Source organism: Pipistrellus hanaki, assembly GCF_964339955.1.
Source record: "Pipistrellus hanaki genome assembly, chromosome: 12".
Taxonomy (NCBI): domain Eukaryota; kingdom Metazoa; phylum Chordata; class Mammalia; order Chiroptera; family Vespertilionidae; genus Pipistrellus; species Pipistrellus hanaki.
This window is the reverse complement of record NC_140514.1, coordinates 50,934,029-50,953,118: the sequence shown is the minus strand read 5'-3', so window position 1 is coordinate 50,953,118 and position 19,090 is coordinate 50,934,029. Positions and strand designations below refer to the sequence as shown.

General features: G+C 37.0%; 1 protein-coding gene across 3 annotated transcripts in view; it reads right to left on the bottom strand.

Moving 5' to 3' along the window:
• Positions 1-19,090, bottom strand: part of ANAPC1 (anaphase promoting complex subunit 1) — a 90,880-nt gene that overhangs the window by 8,588 nt on the left and 63,202 nt on the right. For all 3 annotated transcript variants that reach the window (XM_084900874.1, XM_084900873.1, XM_084900875.1), the window contains exons 34-44: positions 18,226-18,300; positions 14,632-14,708; positions 14,026-14,116; positions 13,878-13,931; positions 12,815-13,008; positions 8,986-9,072; positions 6,181-6,298; positions 5,203-5,280; positions 3,775-3,842; positions 2,188-2,326; positions 270-356 (exon numbers count right to left, since the gene is read on the bottom strand). In XM_084900874.1, the coding sequence (XP_084757000.1) occupies positions 270-356; positions 2,188-2,326; positions 3,775-3,842; positions 5,203-5,280; positions 6,181-6,298; positions 8,986-9,072; positions 12,815-13,008; positions 13,878-13,931; positions 14,026-14,116; positions 14,632-14,708; positions 18,226-18,300 (1,068 nt within the window). The remainder of the gene's footprint in view (positions 1-269; positions 357-2,187; positions 2,327-3,774; positions 3,843-5,202; positions 5,281-6,180; positions 6,299-8,985; positions 9,073-12,814; positions 13,009-13,877; positions 13,932-14,025; positions 14,117-14,631; positions 14,709-18,225; positions 18,301-19,090) is intronic.

Below are 19,090 nucleotides of genomic sequence, written 5' to 3'. Positions count from 1 at the left end.
GAACATAAGGATGTTATATCACCTATTAAAATTAGTGTCTTAGAAATTTTAAATTCCTTCTTCTACCAAGTTAGGAAATTACTAAATTTTATAGTTTTAAGACTATGTTAAAATTTATTATTTGCCAAGCAAAAGTCATCTAAAGTGCCTGAGGCATGTCATCAATGTCAAAGATTGATAAGGGTACTACAGATTTTCTTGGTGGCATCCATAGGTAGACATAATAACAAATTCTAATCTTGAAGCTAAGCAAATCATGTAATGCATACCTGACCCATGTTCACAGTGGGTTTGCAAAAATACTCAGCAAATGACAAAAGTGCTGGATCAGAAGTAAATGCTGAAATCGTTTCAGGCTAAAAATTAAACAAACACAAGAAATATAAGTAAGATCAAAGGATTATGTCCTTTATGCTTCAAATGGTAACGTATGTAATTTTAAGAAACCTACCTCATTTTCCTCAATCATACTACAAAACCCAAGGTTGTACAAACTTGCTAGAAATTCATCAATCTGTTCTCAGGAGTTATAAGAAATCAAAATGCCAATAATAAACAGGTCTTTCTTACCCAACTCACCCCCAAAAAAGGCTTTCACTTCATTCACTAACTGAAAAGCAAACTAAATTATTACTGAAAGTATGGGGGGGAAATGCCACTCAAACCACTTCCAGAAAGAAAAATATTAGATACATCATTCCACCTACATGAGATAATAAGTCTGCAAAATCATAAAGACAGAAAGTAGAAAAGAGCTCCCAAGGGCTGGGGATGGGGTGGAAAGTTGGGAGTTATTCTTTAATGGAGACGTTTCCATTTTGAAAGATGAAAAGAGTTCTAGAGACATGGAAATGATGACTATACAATATGAATTTACTTATACCACTGACCTGCACACTTAAAGAAGGTTAATATAGTAAATTTTATGTTATGTGTAGTTTCCAACATAAAAAAAATTAGAAGGGAAAAATAAATGAATATTTCCCAAGGTTCAAGATTGAAAATGGAATATGAATGTATATTACCATTTTATCATTTTCCACTAAGGTTTATATTTTACTTCTGAACTCCCAGCAGGCAGAAAATTGAGATGTCTTTTAATTGTCATACACTTTCCCATTCAAATGCAAGTCTAAATGTACCTATTTTCTTTACAAACTTTAGGGTCTTTGAGATGGGCTCTAATTAATATAAGAAGCAATAGTGATAACAAATTAAGTTAAACTTTATCTAAAAGTTCTACAAAGGAATTTATTAGACAACCTATCAAATACTGCCAAACAGTATTCCCTGATGTTAACTACATCTATTTAAACCTAGGGAACTATTGTACTTAGCCATAGGTAACTGACCTAAAATGAAATATGAAATATGAGTTGAATTAAAATAAACTGCTCTCTCCTTACTTAGAAAAACAAAGACCGATACTTAGTCCTCTGCTGCCACTGAGCTAGTCTGTGTGCCATATTTTTGCTGTATGTAACTATCCTTAGGGGTCCTGACTAGTTTACACGGCTTCTAATGTATCTCCCGTAGAAACATATTTGTTCATGAAATTCCTAAAAGCTGTATTAAATTCTGAAATTCTGATTGTAGATCATGGAACTTATTTCTAGCATGGAAACTTATTTGACTTCAGCAAAATATGCACTGGCCTCATGGGAATGAGATTGCTTCATATACCTTTTAATTATTTATTCATTCCAAATATTACTATTATTAGCATTCAGATACTTGGAGGATAAAGCTAATAAAATAAGGCTAAACCTGTCACTATTTTATCTTCACAAAGATATAAGCAACAAATACAAGTTTAAAAATGGTACTACTAGTAAGTGGATCCTGCAAAAATATCTTTATATTTTTGTCATGAATTAAGTAAATCCTGACAGAGTGGAGGACTAATAAGTGAAATTATTAAACTAAATATTTCTAGTGTTAAGATATATTGTGACTATCCTTCCATGAGACGTGAATCATCCTTAGAGTCCTGCGCATGACCCATATTTTACTTGGTTGCCACTTAAAGCAGCAGAGAGGTCATTCACTCTTTACAATCTGCAGTGATGAGAGGAAGCAGATCCATCTAAACAGTACCATCAATGCTATCACAGAAGTATGTTTTCAGGTGGGCTACAGGAATGTGGAACTCTTCCCTCTCCTTCAGTTTTTACCAAGCTACACTACCTTGAAAGCCCGAGCTTCCGAGTTCCTGTTAGCAACAGTCTGGGCCAACAGACTCTGCCATCCCATTGGATCGTCCTTGTAGGAGAGCTGGCCTGCTCTTAGCTTAACATATAAAACCCCATCCTTGGAAAGGATTGACCTGAAAGGAAACAAGAATGAATTTAATATGAGGTATTACTGGCAGCTCTTGCTGGAAACATCATGTTTCCCAACACCATGTTCCCATGAGATGAAATCTTTACCAGTTTCCAATAAAATATATGATTATTTACTGTGTCTAAAATCAAATCAGTCCCTACGAGAATGCCAAAATAAAGTTCTGTTTTTCTTTGGTGTCTAGATTCATGGAACTTGTTAAATAAGCTGTCCACTCATGAGTGAGTGAGCTTCAAATGCAGTATTTTATGTGACATGCCTTCATGTTCTCTATATCCCTTAGTCCTATGCATAGGACAGAGAAGTACCAAATCACTACTGACTGGTGTACAGCAAAAAGAAAATAATACTGCAAATCTAAAGACAGAACAATACAGAATACAGCTATTATATAGAAATTTGGGAGGAAATGGAAAATAAGACTAAATTATAAAAACTTTTGCAAGCTTGTTAAATTTTCTGGAAATATAAAGACTTAATTCACATATCACCATAGGTATACAACTACTATATTACCACTAAAGCCTGGTGCACGAATTCGTACACGAGGTGTGTGTGTGTCCCTCAGTCCAGTTTGCACCTTCTCCAATCTAGGACCCCTAAAGGGATGTTCGACTGCCCTCTCACAATCCAGGACGGTTGGCTCCCAACCACTCGCCTGCATGCCTGCCTAACTGCCTCTAACTGCTTCTGTCTGCCAGCCTGATCACCCCCAAATGCCAACCCCTGCAGGCCTGGTCACCCCAACTGCCCTCCCCTGCCTGCCTTCTCCCCCACAACTGCCCTCCTCTGCAGATCTGGTCACTTCAACGGCCCTCCCCTGTCAGCCCTGTCACCCCTAACTGCCCTCCCCTGAAGGCCTGGTTGCCCCCAACTGCCTTCCCCTGTTGGCCTGATCACTCACAACTGCCCTCCCCTGCCGGCCATCTTTTGTGTTGGAATGATGGTCAATTTGAATATTACCTATTTATTATATAGTATTCTCCATTCATTAAATAATTACATATAATTTTGACTCAAAACCAACCTATCATATGCTTAATTTTATGACAACAATCTAACAAGAGAAGGTAAAGAGATGCAATAGAAACTGTCATCTGACAAACATCAACTCAACTGTTATCAAGCTCCCTTTGTGGGCATACACATCAGCCTTATTTTCTTAAACTAAATCATACATTATTGCTCAACTACAGTTCCATTACTGCCCCAACTTAAGTCACTTAAAGTTTCTCAATGAATAAACATAAACATTTAAGGTTTTATTTCTAAATTAAAATTTTCACTTTCTAACACAAATGTTTCAAAGATATTGTTCTAGGTGAGATGGAAGGATGACAAGAACCATACTAGATAATTATATGTAATTTAGGTCTTCCCATATGCTTCTATTCACTTCACAGATATGTCTGAGAAATTGAATATACTTACTTTAAGTGCTGTGTTCCCTTGCTTAAATCTATGATCAGTTCCCAGTATCGTGGACCTTTAACTTTAATCTGCCAAGACAAATATAAATACAGTCAAAATAATGCTAAAAAAGTACTAGTCTGTCAAAATGAAACCCATGCTTCACAGAAGAAATACGAATAACTGGACTGGAGAGAGATGTTGAAAGGTTAACAAACTCCATTTCCAAAGGTGCAGGTGAGTCATGTTCTGAGGCCATCTAACCTACTAGCAAAAGACCTTCCAACTCCCCATGACACCTGCTGGGACTGCTTTTCTATTTCCTGCAGAAAGCGGGAAAGAGGTAGTAGGCGCTATGTCTGGCTATGAAGGCGGCAAGAAGCAGGCCAAGGAGATGGATGAGGATGGCAAAGCATTCAAGCAGATGCAAAAAAAGGTGAAGAAACTCAAGGAGCTAAAAATCAAAGGCTGTGGGCAAGGTCCACTGGATACAGGCAGAATTTAAAAATCTGGAAAACCCGGGTGTGGCTCAGTTGGTTGAGCACCATCCTATGCACCAAAAGATTGCCAGTTCTATTCCTGGCCAGGGCACATATCCAAGTTGCTGGTTCAAACCCTAGTCAGGGTTCAGGAAGCAACTGATCAATATTTCTCTTTCACATAGATATTTCTCTCTCCCCCTAAAAAGTTAATAAGAACGTATTTAAAACAAAAACAAAAACAAAACAAAAAACAAACTCTAGCAAAAAAGAGCTGCTCCTTATGCCTAGGGCAATGGTGATCCTTAACTCCATTTGTTTTAACATCTGGATTCACCGTCACAACATCTGTTGCCACCTATAGCTAGAATGAGTGCTCTCTGGAGCCTGTAGTACATTTAAGAATAAACTTTTGTAATCTACACTAATAAAAGAGAAAGATGCAACACCCACCAGCCAATCAGGAGTATGCAAATTAACCCAACAAAGATAGCAGGTTAATTTGCATACACAGACACTGAGCGGCCAGGGGTGGGATGCAGGCATTCCACACCACCCCAGCCGCTCCGGGACTCTGGGCAGCGTGGGAAGGCAGAAAGATGACTCCGGGCCAGAGCAAAGGCAGTGCCGGCAGTCAGGGGAAGGAAGGCCCATTCTTGCACAAATCTTCATGCATCGGACCTCTAGTAAATAATAATCATGCAGTGGCTCTTTAGTTCTTCTCACTCTGCCATTTCAACCTTAGCTGTGAGGTTAGAGTAAACGCAGCCCAGAATCCTGCCAAAATGTGTTCTTCAGTCTTCTATCCTGATTCTGTACCACCTGGAATTAAACCTACTCATTTGGCAAGAAAACAAAATTAAAAAAATCACAGAGAAAGCAAAGGATTTTGTTTAGCTATCTATTATGCTATGCTGTTCTGGTTGGCTTTATCCCTTGGATAGATGTCCCTAAATCATATCCAACTTACCTGCTTTAAAAGATGGAGCTCAGGAAGAAGGGTGGGAGCCATCAGTTCTTCTTTGGTTTGCTCATACCACTGAGTGCCCTTCAAAAATACAAGAGAAGAGCCACATTCACTAGGGATTAGGGCAATGATTTTCAACCATTTCCTTCTCATAGCACACATAAACTATTTATTAAAATTCTATGGCACATCAAAACATACATTTTTTGCCAATATGACAAAAAAAATAGGTATAATTTTTATTCATTCACCCCAGACTGCTATTATTGTAATGGCTGTAGTCATTTCTAAAATTTGACAATCTAAGGGAAAATAGGTCAGTGCACCTGACTAAATAGTCAGGTATTGCATGTTTTGAAAATTCTTGTGGCACACTGGTTGAAAATCTCTGAGTTAAGGGGAGCTACAAAGAAAAAACATCTCCACTCTACACTTCTCCTTCCCTCAAAGAGTATAAAATCCTCTGATACTCAAATCTCAAAGGGCTCAAGCCTTCAACCCACTATGGGTCCAACATCACTTTTATCACATGGAGCGCTGCACTCCAACGCAGACGATACTGCCAATCTGCCCTTGAAGGCCTCATGTTGTCTTCTCTGCTGGGACCATATACCTGCAGTTGGCACATCTCAGCCCAAATACAAGACTATGGGCTTTAACACACTTTGCTAACAAATCTTAGAACAGTTCCAACTCGGTTCATTTTTCAGAAAACTACCGTCAGCCACATATAGTTAACAGGGACTCTTTCAAACAAGCTCTGAGGATGAAAGAGCAGCTGCTGATTTCTAAGATCTTAGACTCAGATTGAAAATGAACCTGGCTGGCTGGCAGGATGTGTGAGAATGGTAGAGGCTTCAGTTTTTATGAGAGTTCAACTCATTACTGTCATCTTTTAAAGGACACTTCGGAAATATTTTGACCTGGAAAGATGAAAGAGTGGTTGTAAAGTTACAAATAAATGACAGATGAAAGCATTACCTTATAGGTAACTTCTAAGAGGGCATAGCAGGGGGTGTTTGTGTCCACATCCACAGGCACCAGCAGCCGGGGTTCTGCAGCCAGCACATACAGGTGCCGCAGAGCCTGGAGGTGATACCTGTTCACAGAAAACAGACAGGAGGTAACCGATAGGTGACAACAGCTCAAGCTCTACACTCTGCTGTGGCCAAAAAGCTGAACCCGAAAGACGCTAGCATGCTCTCTTCCAATGACAGTTATTCTAAAGGAAAATAAGACAATCCAATTAAAAAGTCATGGAAAAATTCTTTTAGAAATTATAGATATTTGATCCTTTACCAACAAACTCTTTACTTGAGTTTCCAGTTATAAGGTTTTATAGGGTTGTAAAATTTATCTAACATGAAAATATGTAGTAATAAATTGATCATTTATAAAATCAGCCCTCAAATATACTTTGCTGCTCAACACAGGCATCCCTTTTCACCTCCCAAGGTATTTACTTTCAGTTCTTATTTTTTCCTTAAGCACTCGTAGGGAAGAAGGGGGAAGAAAGTGTGCCAGCTTTCCCCAGATAGGAAAGCTCTCCTACAAGGATGTTACACCAAAAATAATGGGTGCAATTATTTTTCTGAGTTTAAAAAAAAAATTGAAACTATAAAATTTATATCTTAGAATTTAAACACACAAAAACGTTTTTATATTATAAGATTCCAGGAAAAAAAAGGATAACATGAAACCTCATTATATTTTAAATTTTAGTTAAAACAATAACCTTCCCCCTCCCCACCAAGATCTACCCACCCCTACACATCTATCTGAAATAACATCATCATGGCCAGAAAAAAACTTTTAGTTACATAAAGATCCTTAGTAGTGCTTAACACCAAACTGCTTTTTTTAAATAGCTAAACCAACTTATACTATAATCAGTAATATATGTGTTTTTCCACTATACTCTCACCATTAGCTGACCATAACAACTTAAAAGTTTTCCTAAATTATAGTAACCCTAATATATAAAAACCTAGGTCCATTAACATCCAAAACGACCAAAGGCTCGACCGAATACTGTAGTCAATGCAACCCAGTACTGACTGCCAAGGGGGCTGCAGATCAGGCCAGGAGAGAGGCCTGGAGAGAAAAGCAGGATCTGATCTGAATCCTCTGTGGCAGCTGTTGATCAGCCCTTTTGTCTCTCTTTCTCTCTGGGCCTCCACAGGGGCTGTTTATCAGCACCACCTTTCGGATGAGGCCTGGAGATAAGCCCAGAGACACCGATTGGCAAAGAAACCAACCAATCAGAACCAAATCTGGGTGAACTGTGAGGAGCCAATGGCTGCCTAGGAGGCAGAGCTTTTGAAGCTGACTGGCATAGAAACCGACCAACCAGAACCTAATCTGGGTGAACTGCAAAGGTAGAACCCAAGGTGGGGGCTGAGGAAGGGTTTTTAGGGCAATTGGTGATTGGTATAAGGTGTAAGAAAGCAGTTTAATTTTTAAATGACCAGTTTGGCAGTATAGTGCATATGGATCACTATCAGTCCAGATATAGGGATTATGTATTTTTGTCTGCCAAGAGCATCTCCTCCTGCTAAAAAAAGCTTCCCCCCTGCTTCTATTTAAGCAATCCTATCCTATATAATCTATCTATACTAATAAAAGGGTAATATGCTAATTAAACCAGGTCAACCACCATCTTCCGGACGTCCAACTTCCTTATAGAGAAAGCCATGGTGGTGGGAACTGAGGCAGAGGCAATTAGGGGCAATCAGTTGGGGGCAACCAGACTGGCAGGGGAGGGCTGTTGGGGGCGAGATCAGGCCAGCAGGGGAGGGCCATGGAGGCGAGATTAGGCTGGTAGGGGAGAGCAGTTAGGGGTGATCAGGCAGGCAGGCAGGTGAGCGGCCTGGAGCCAGTGGTCGCAGATTGTGAGAGAGATGTCCAATTGGAGAGGGTGAAGGCTGGGATGAGGGAACCCTCCTCCTCCATGCAGGAATTTCATGCACCAGGCCACTAGTTGAACAATGATGTTCTTATGCACGGCCTATCATTAAAGTGTGGGCTTCATGTCAGGCCACTTTGTAAAAGAACTTTTGTTATGTGCTACAAAGCAGTTTAAAATAATGGCTTTAGTGCATAATGAGGCTTTATCCCTGGGTGGCTGGGGTGCCTTCAGTTGAGCACACTGGTCATCTCAGATGTCACTGGGATGCAAGCAGCTACTTCCCTCCCTTACTCCATGCCGTACCTGACAGCTAGAGAAAGTGGTTTCTTATGCTCTGAAGGCAAAGCATTTGTATTGTCAGAGTACTCCTATGTGTTTAAGATTTACTGATTACTGCCACTTTTAAATTGACTGATTTTTTGCTGCATTTTGCTTTTCTTGTCTTTCTCATGTCATTTATACAAAACTTCTTGGTATTCATGTAAAAGAGAAAAAAGTATTTATGTAGACACTGCCACTAAGTCAGACAAATTTCTCTTTGGAATTAATTATAGCACAAAATGTATCATCTTCAGCTCCTCTTGGCTATATCTTTTGATCAAATTTTCCCTAAAGATAACTTTGTCAGTCTACTTTTGGGTCTAGAGCAATTTTAGTGACTGGAGAACCATGAAAGACCAACCAATAATCAGATGCCCAAAGTTCTCCTCTGATCTAATACTTCATAAGAGAAACTTTTAAAAATAGCCAGAAAGATAACTAAGTTCAAGAACACAATAAAGTTAATTTGGAAACGAGTCCTTGGAACCAAAACATGACCAAATTATCCCCTTAGAGAGTTGCAGAGAGATCATGTGGGTCAGAATTACTGGACTCACCGATTGTCAGTGCTGTGAGCTGGGAAGTGTGGGTAAAGGGCACAAAGGAGAGCAGCGATGGAGGAGTTTGAGGTGCTCAGCGAGTACCTGGAAGATAAAGTCAGGCAGTACAGACAGAATTAATGATACTGTCAAACTTTCATGGCATTCCTGAAACCAAGGCAATTGGGATATTTATTGTGGCAAGGTATACCGATGGCAAGGCCTTGAAAATATATGTCAATACTGTGAACATTTCACTTCTCACACCTCAAAATCATGCATTATTTAAAGCAGAAGCAATAGCCCACAAATGTTAAATTACAAAATTTGAACTAATAAGTAAAGCTTTAACCTAAAATAGCATTGTACTATGGACCATGAACGCAACCCTAGAGATTATGGACATTTAAAAAGTCATACATAAAGTACACCCTTTTCTTCTCCAGTTTTATAAATACCTGTTTTTTTAAATTATGAATATTACTTTTAAATTTTCAAGATTTTTACTGGGTATCTAAAATTTCTTTCTGTAAAGCACAAGCATTTCCTTAGAATATTTAACTAAATGAAAAAGGAAAAAGTTAGTATTAAAAAGTTGCAATGAGCCGGGACCAGTTTAGCTCAATGGATAGAGTGTCGGCTTGGGAACTGAAGGGTCCCGGGTTCGATTCCGGTCAAGGGCATGTACCTTGGTTGCGGGCATATCCCCGGTAGGGGGTGTGCAAGAGACAGCTGATCGATGACTCTCTCTCATCGATGTTTCTAACTCTCTATCTCTCCCCCTTCCTCTCTGTATAAAATAAATAAAATATATTAAAAAAAAAAAAAGTTGCAATGATTGTATAAACAACTATTTCTCAAAATATAAATGGTCTTTTGTTATCAATGATAACAAACTTATCTTATAAAAGCCACATACTCTTAGTAAAGTAAAATCTTCCAAATCATTTTAATGTTCAAATTCAGCATGGCAAATAGGCAGGTTAGTTTAAAGTTCTGAAGTTTTTCTTACAAATATTTTGAAATAAAGATGGTACAAGACATCACATAAAACCACTGTTGAAGCTACTCAACACACACACACACCACACACACACACACATTCTCTAACCACTTTCCCTGCCTATTTTTAAATCAGGGTATCAAGTGAGAACTTAGCATTTATCATACACACATATTTAATGAATTTAGAAAGAAAAAATTTCAAAATTTAAGAAAATATTTGACAAGTGCATAAAATATGCCATTTTCTCTTTACCATTTTACAATAAAACTAAAATCCAAATGTTGGCTATTAATGTCAGGAATTTTGACATTGAATGTAAGGGTATAGCTGTATTATGTTGTTAATGTTGTCACAGAGTACACATAACCATGAAACGACCAGGAATCACTAGAAGAGCAGAGGCAGAGTGGGAGAAAACCTACGTAACATGAAAACCTACTTAACCACGTAGGGTTGTACAGTATGGAATGGTGAAAGACGGCATAGAATAAGAGAATAAACTTAATGTAGGGTCTTATTTTGAAAGGAAAATAGTATTTCAAAAATGACAAAATAAGAATTTTTATACTAATATTTCTACAGCCATTCTTAATTCTATACAATTAAAGAAAGAACAAGTGTACAAAGCCTGTTAAAAGGGCAGGCTACCTTTCTGACAATCTCTGCTTCCTATGCTCTGGAAAGGTGAGTTCCAATTTTAATTCAGTCTTAAAGAAGAGGAAAAATAAACCTGCGTGACTTTAGAAAGCATGTCAGTGAACCAAGGGCACACACACTAGAGCTAAGTGCAAGGATGCATGACATTCACAGATTGGAAGACTCAACGCTGTAACAGAATTCCATTCCTTCCAAACCCATGGAGACTCAGTGCAATTCTGGTCCATATTTTATCAGCTTATTTAGTGTGAAAAACACAAACAAATTCCAATATTGATGCACGAAAGTGAAAAGCGCCAAGGACAGAAAAATAAACTATTGAGAAAGCAATCCCAGTTCGGAGGGTTTCCTCTACCATACATTAAGAACTATTAGAAAACTAAATAATTAAGACAGTGAGGTACTGGTGAAAGTTAGATACATAGACCAATCGTATATAACAGGGCACAAATAAACACAAGTATATGAACACTTATAACAAAGGTGATTCTGCAGAAGAGTGAAAAAAGATAAACTTCTCAATAACTACTAGACTATCAGTTGGGGGGTGGGGGGATGAAGAAAAATCAGTTCCAGGTAGATTTTAAATCCTAATGAATAGAAAAAGTAAAAAAAACTTCTGAAAGACAAATAGGACAAAAAAGTACAAATCATAAAATAATTCTGTTCATCAAAATATATCATTAAAAGAGTTAAAAAGCAAGCCAAAGAGTAGGAGGAGATAACTACAACATACAAAACTGGCAAAAGCCTCAGGATCACAATGATAAATCAATATGGAGTAGACAAATTAAAAGAAACAGAAAGAATAGAGGTTGAATGGGACGAGGGTAAGAGGAAATAGAGGAGTTGTTGTATAAAGTGTTTATAAGTTTCAGTTTTGCAAGACGTAAATGTGAGTATGCTTAATGCAACTTAACTGTATATTTAAAAGTATTTAAGGTGGCAAATTTTATGATATTTTACCACAAATAAAATATGAAAAACAAATAAACCAGTATGAAAATAAGTAGCAAGAAATTTGAACATTACACAAGGAGATTTCTAGTTGGTCATTTATCATTTCAGGGAAAAGGAAATTAAAACCACAATGATATACTATTACCAGAAGGTTAAAATTAGGGTGACTAACAAGTGTTGACAAGAATGGGGAGCAATTAGAACATCAGAGGTACTGATGAACACATGATATGGTATAACATTTGGAAGCACAGAAGGCACTGTCTACAGAAATTAATCATACCTATACACCCTATGACCCAATTCCACTTGTAGATTTATATACAACATATCAAAGACATGTATAAGAATAGTCATAACAGTATTATTCATAGTAGCCCCACATTAGAAATAACACAATTATGCCCACCAACAGCAGAGTAAATCAGTAACTGTGACTATTGATTCTTATTATATTTTATAGTAATTCAACAGCATTGAAACATGACCAATATGCAACATGCAGCATGGATATATCTTGCAAACATAATATTAAGCAAAAGTTACAGCAAGATACAGAGTGTATGATTCTATTTGAATTTTAAAAACTGGTAAAACCAATCTAAAACTAATTAGTAGTTATCTCTGGGCAGAAGTAAAGTACCAGTCATTAGGAGGGGCATGGCTGAAATGAAAACAGGTTATTTGAGCTATATCTATTGTAGATCTATATGGTACTAATGCAAGTAGTTCATTAAGCTGTGCTCCTATGATTTGTATAATTTTTTGAATGCTTATTTTTATTCAATAGAGATCATTAAAAGCCAGGAAAGTCTTATAAAAGGATAAGGTGGTCAGGAATGACAGATAATGAAAAAAGAGTGAGAAGTGAAAAACTAAGAAAATCCCATAGAATCTATTGGCTATCGTGTTTACGACCTTTCCAAGAAAGCACTTTAGTAAAAGGGTAAAATCCTTAAACAGTGGGGAATAAGAGGATTAGCAATGAAGTGCTAAGTTCATACTCTTCTGAGAAATGCAGTGATGCTAACTTTGTTAGAGACTGGATGGTAACTCTGCTAAGTAGGCAAAAGTTAATGGTCAAACCATTAAAAAGCCCTTTTAAATTGTACCAATGCCTCCAGAACAGCTAATCAGAATAAAAAATTTTCACCTTCAAATAATAAGTCACTCTTATAGATCTTGTTGATAAGATCTTCATTGAAGAAATATATATTCATTTACCTTCCTCCTCCTAAAAATAGAATTCCAAGGGCCATGTGATGGGCTAAGTGGAAACCGTAGTTCATTTCACCACCTGTTTTCATGTGCAAGAAACGACAAAGCTGCAAAACCTTTAGGTTCCCTGAGCCAGCCATAACCATGGCCAGAGACAGCAGCACCACACTCAGGCATGTTTCCAGGTTGTAAGGACCTGTCTGGAAATATGAAAAGAAGATTGTTACATTTATTTATTATCAACTATCATGTTACATTTCTTTATTATCAAAAAACAAGTTATCAAAAACAAATGTTTATAACTTTTTTAAAAAAAAACTGTAAAAACAAGTATTTTCTCTGGTGAAATTTAAGTTCTACATAAGACACTCAGGAAATAAAATATCAAAAAGGTAATAATAATCACTTGGAATAGTAACACCCAAAGAGAACTGCTGTAAACACTTTGCCTTTTGTTTTCTCAGATCTTTTCCTATATTTATATTCTTTTTTTTTTTTTTTCAAATTGAGACATTCTATACACAATATTTTTAACTTACTAAAAGAAAACTTACACCAAACTCTTCTAGAACACGGTTTTGATAGCTCCATTGTAAAGCAATGTACAGATATAATCAAACTTAACCACTTTTAGACTTTTTGATGTTTCTAATTTTCTCATATTATAAATAATGTTGCATAAATCTGTGCGGTTTTTAAGAAGAAATAAAAATCTTGCAGTGTTCCTGTCATAAAGCAGCAATGTATAAAAACAAATGCATGTTTACTAAATACTAATTTTTAAAGGCAATTATCAATATTCAGTACTGAGACAGAATGGGGGACAATATGGTTTTTCTTATTTTCCTCTTGTCACAAGAATTAGAGACCTGTGCATTCTTCTAGGATTATCATATTCTCATCTAAGTATCCCAGAACAAAAATGCAAAGATAAACCAAACTTCAAGTCTCCCATTCTAAATTCAAGCAAACTGCAAAAATTATCAACATATTAAGTAACTGAATTATTGGTGAATTTCCTTCGAGTTTAATTTTATTCCCAAGGAGACTCATCATGAAAAAAACTTACCACAGAAGCATTAGGTGCAGACAAATAAGTCATAAAATCTTTTGCAAATTTATGCTGAAAAAAAAGAAAAAATTTAAAGTTAAGAGGAAGCATATTGAGGCTTTGTGAAAAAAGAAAACAGAACAGAATAAACTAGGATACTTCTTACCAAACAGTTAAATGCTGATAAGTTTTCTGAGCCAGCAAATCGAAAACCCAGGGACAAACAGGCTCCTGCAATTATGTAGACATGTGCTTGCCTAGAGACAGATTACAAGAAATTTACTACTGTCAATATTCTGCCTTAATATTCATTATTAGTATTATCTTGGGGTAAAAATAGTAATTATTTCTGTTTCTGTTCTTCTGAGGATGTTCAATTGTGCCTCTACTAAATCAGCAGGTTCCTAAGCCCTTTTCTTCAGCAGAAACACCAGGTGGCCCTTGCCTGCATATGTTTCACATACAGCAAAAGAAGATAATTTTTAAAAACACTGCCATTATTTTAATGGAAAGAATAAAAAAAGGAGTGTGTACAAGTTAAATCTCCAATATTGGTTTTTGAGGGCAAGAGCACTGTATTTCAGAAACCTAAACAAAAGCAAACAAACAAAAAATTCATCTTTCTGAAAATCTGATCAGCAATGATTAGAAACAAAGAAATTCAGAAATACTCAAAAGTCAAGGGCATTTACTGCTCTTACAGAGTGCATTTCTATTATTAATCTGACAGATGCTAGGGTAGCTTATTTCTATTCCTCATTTCATAACTTACGACAAAGTTTCCAAATTCAAATCCTCTGAGCAAGGCAATTCAATTTCACTGAGAGAAATACTATTTTCTCTTATAATCTGTGGAAATACAAACCAAGAATACCTGAACATTAATATTCAAGTTATAAATATTCAATGACCTGAAAAGTAACATACTGCTTATCATGGTCATGTTACATAAGACAAGCTTTGCCAAACCATTTCATTTTCAAAGGCCTATATTATATTCAATATGCATGCAACCCAATTTTAAATCTAAGATGGCCCAATAAAAACAATAACTGAATTGGACTGAATGAACACAAACTAGAGGACTTAAGTATATTCTGAATCAATAGCAGAATACTTCACACCAATCAGATGAAATAAAAGATGATGGCTGTAGAGGAGAATTGGGGCAGGGGAGCTGGGAAGCAGCAGGAAAGAGGAAAAAGCACTTGGAAAGAACTCAATTCAGACACATACATTTCTTAGTCATGGGATGTTTCTAGCTTTAAGGTGAGGTGAGGTTAGTCATTAGATTAATTATCTGAGTTAAACTGAACTATCAATGTTTTAATCTGAAACTACTATGTAGAAACATATCCCTTTCCTTTTAGTATAGGTAGTGAACAAGAATTTTTTTAAAAACAGAGTATCTATTTAGCTTTAACAACCAAGAAATGACTTGATCTGCTTCACTTAAAAAATACAAATAAAAAAGAAAAAACTATACATTTTCTAAACACATGAAAGCAAGCATACAGAACAGAGGAACTCAAGATTTATTCTTATTATTCTTTTTAGAAGACTGCTCAGGAGAGTAACATTTCAGGGTGCTTTCTACAATATATATACATACATACATACATACATACATACACACACACACGTATATATATATATATATATATATATATATATATATATATATATATAGAGAGAGAGAGAGAGAGAGAGAGAGAGAGAGAGAGAGAGGTATAATATGCAAATTAGCCAGGACGCAGTAACAGTATGACCAGCTCAGCAGGAGGCTGCGCACACAGCAGGGCAGAGCAGGGCCCCACAGAGAGCCAGGCGCACCAGCAGTCCCGCCTCTGTGCATGAGCTGCAGAGGAAACACCTTTTCTGACCACTTATTGGCTAAGCTCCTGGTATGCCACTCACAGTGTTCTTGATAACTTGCATAATGAGAATCCAAGAAGGTGATCTAGGGTTTTTTCACCTCACTCCTGGAGGAAAAAACAAAAGTCCACTCCTGGAGGAGCTAAAAAATGTCATATCCAGCTGTGGCTGGTTTGGCTCAGGGCATGTTTCTAGGTTACAGGCTCCTTCCTGGCTATGGGCCCAAGTCAGGACTCGTGCAGGAGGCAAACAATCAAAGTGTCCCTCTCACACTGATGTTTCTCTTTGTCTTTCCCTCTCTCTTCCATACTCTCTAGAAATCAATGGAAAAATATCCTAAGGTGAGGATAAAAAAAAAAAAAAAAAGAAAAAAGAAAGAAAGAAAGAACTGTCATATCCTATGAAAGAGACATCTTGAAAATGCTTAAAAAAAACAGTCATTTTTTCATGGTGAAGTGACGACAGTCTGGCCTCCCTCTGCAGCGGCCAGCAGTGGCAGCAACAGTGGGGTGATGGGGGCAGCGCCTTTCCCTGATCAGCCTGGTGGCCTCCTGCAGAGGGAGGCCAAACTGTGGCTTAGGCCCACTCCCCACGAGGAGTGGGCCTAAGCCATCAGTAAGACATCCCCTGAGGACTCCAGGATTGTAGAGGATACCTGTCGAGCTGAAGCACCATCAACCCCCCCTCCCCCCACTAATTTTGTGCATCGGGCCTCCAGTAAGACAATAAATACTCCGAAGTCACTAATGACACAAACTTCTTATGAACTAAAATATCACAAAATTAAAAAACTCCAAATACCCTTTCTCTTTGATAATCTCAACAAAGTAAGCAATTATGTTCGCTGTAATATAAGCTAATAACTACTTCCATCGTTCTTCCTCTCATCTTTACTTTTTATGTTGACTACTATTTATTCAGAAATTGAGTGACATTCTGAAAAACTGATAGAACTCCACAGTGATACTATATGGATAACCTGATATAACATTCATATAAATTAAAGTGCTTAACTACATCATTATGCAGGAATGAAATGCTTCTATTTTGACAGCAGGAATTTGTAAGCTCGTTTTTTGTCTTCAAAGTAGCTTGAAGTCCTAGGTTTGAATCCCACAGAACCACATTAGCTATGTAAATGAGCATAATAGGGGTTCCTACCTTCTAGGTTTCTGTGAGAATTAGAAGGCTTAATCCACTCAAAAATCTCTACAATTAATGCCTGGCACTTAGTAAATCCTTTATAAGTATTAGCTATTACTATTATTATTATTATTATTACTGATCTGTACCATCTCTATCATAACACCACATTGACCACAAACCATTTTAAAGCATCACAAAACCTGGGTTATAAGTAACTGTATAGGAGAATCTTCTTCAATTTGGTCCTTGTCACCTTTTCTATGGTCTCTTAAAGGTGTTTTTTTAAAATCCATATAAAAAAGTAATCAAAGGAAGAAATGTAATCCTTCAAAGGCAAGTTGAGGCACACAGGAAATGAATGAGAAAAGATCACCAAACTCTTCTGTCCAAGGCAAATGTCTTAAAGATCTGAAGTCCTACAACTAGTTTCAGTATGACCCCACCTCTTACTAGCCAGGTGATTTTGAACCAGTCTATCCTCTTTCAATGTAACAGTAATGTACTGAACTCCAGCCAATGTGTACTAGTTGCTAAAAACAAAACGATGGAAAAGAACACTAGCTGACTTTGAAGAGTTCACAGTATAAGGATGCATAGACATTTGGCAAAGAGTTCATTGCTCCCACCCACATACAGGGGCAATACCTAAACAATGTTCAGTACAACACTGCATTAGACACACAGAATGGAGTCCTTTTGAAAATAAAATTAAAATAAGACAGACCTAACATAATACTTATTATATTAACTATTTATTTAACAAGAGGCCCAGTGCATGAATTCATGCACAGGTGGAGTCCGGCCGGCCCAGCCCCAATCAGGGTGGATCACAAAGTATATAGTAGCATCTTAAATGAATGTGTACCAATTCAGATAAAAATACTTTAAGATACTTTGGTATATTTAATTTTTAAAAACTACAATTTCTTGAGATCTTGGAAGGTTAATCTATAACAATCATACAATCTTAAAATGAAAGTTGCTATATTTTCAATAAATACCATAATCATCAATATTGCCTTCCTGCCGAAACAGGTTTGGCTCAATGGATAGAGCATCGGCCTGGGGACTGAAGGGTCCCGGGTTCGATTCCGGTCAAGGGCATGTACCTTGGTTGCGGGCATATCCCCAGTAGGGGGTGTGCAGGAGGCAGCTGATCAATGACTCCCTCTCATTGATGTTTCTAACTCTCTCTCTCCCTTCCTCTCTGTAAAATCAATAAAATATATTTTAAAAAAAATATTGCCTTCCTAAGAAGAAGTATTTTATAGGGTTTTGAAAAGTCCATAAGAAATGATAATTTTATGCTATTACAGATATTAGAATATTTATCATATGTACTTACTTGAGGAACATTGCTATCGACCCACTTGGAATTTGGTAAAATATCATCCCACAAAATCAGGCATCGAGCAAGTGTCTTTAAAATGTAATAAAGATAAAATTAATTAGAGCAAGCCAAGTTCACAGATTTTATAACAATGACAATGTTAAATAGAATAATTTAGAATCAGTTCCTAAATGACGGTAATTTCAAAAAACAAAATTAATATATAGTATCAACCTAAAGCGATCATGAAAATAAACTGATGATTTAGATTTTAACCCAAAAATCTAAAATTGAGTTGAATGTCATAAAAATCTGGAGAAGCTAAAAGGACGTTTTAAAAGAAAAAAACATTAGCCCTGTGGACATACATTCAAGGCTTTCACAGGCTAAAAACAGTCAAGTTTAAACATTATAGAAGGAATAATTCAGATAGTTATGTCAAAGAGTTATTATTATTTATACCCTTAATAGCAATACTGCATCCTTGCTAATGAAAGCAGTAGTAAAGCTCTAGTCACTTGCTGTTTGACAGGAAGTTTTGAATAATAATGTGAGTCCTGGCCAGTTTGGTTCAGTAGTTACAGTCTCGGCCCTTGAACCGAAGGGTCATGGGTTTGATTTCCCGTCAAGGGCAAATAACTTGGTTGTAGGTTTAATCCTCATCTACCAGCAGCAGCAGCTGGAGGCAACCAATAGATGTGTCTCCCGCCCTTTCTCCATCTCTCTCCCTTTCTTTTTTTCTTTCCCTCTTCCTTCTCTCTCTCTCTCTCTCTCTCTCTCTCTCTCTCTCTCTCTCTCTCTCTCTCTCTCTCTTTCCCTCTCTCTCTCCCTCTCTCTCTCTCTCTCTCTCTCTCTCTCTCTCTCTCTCTTTCCCTCTCTC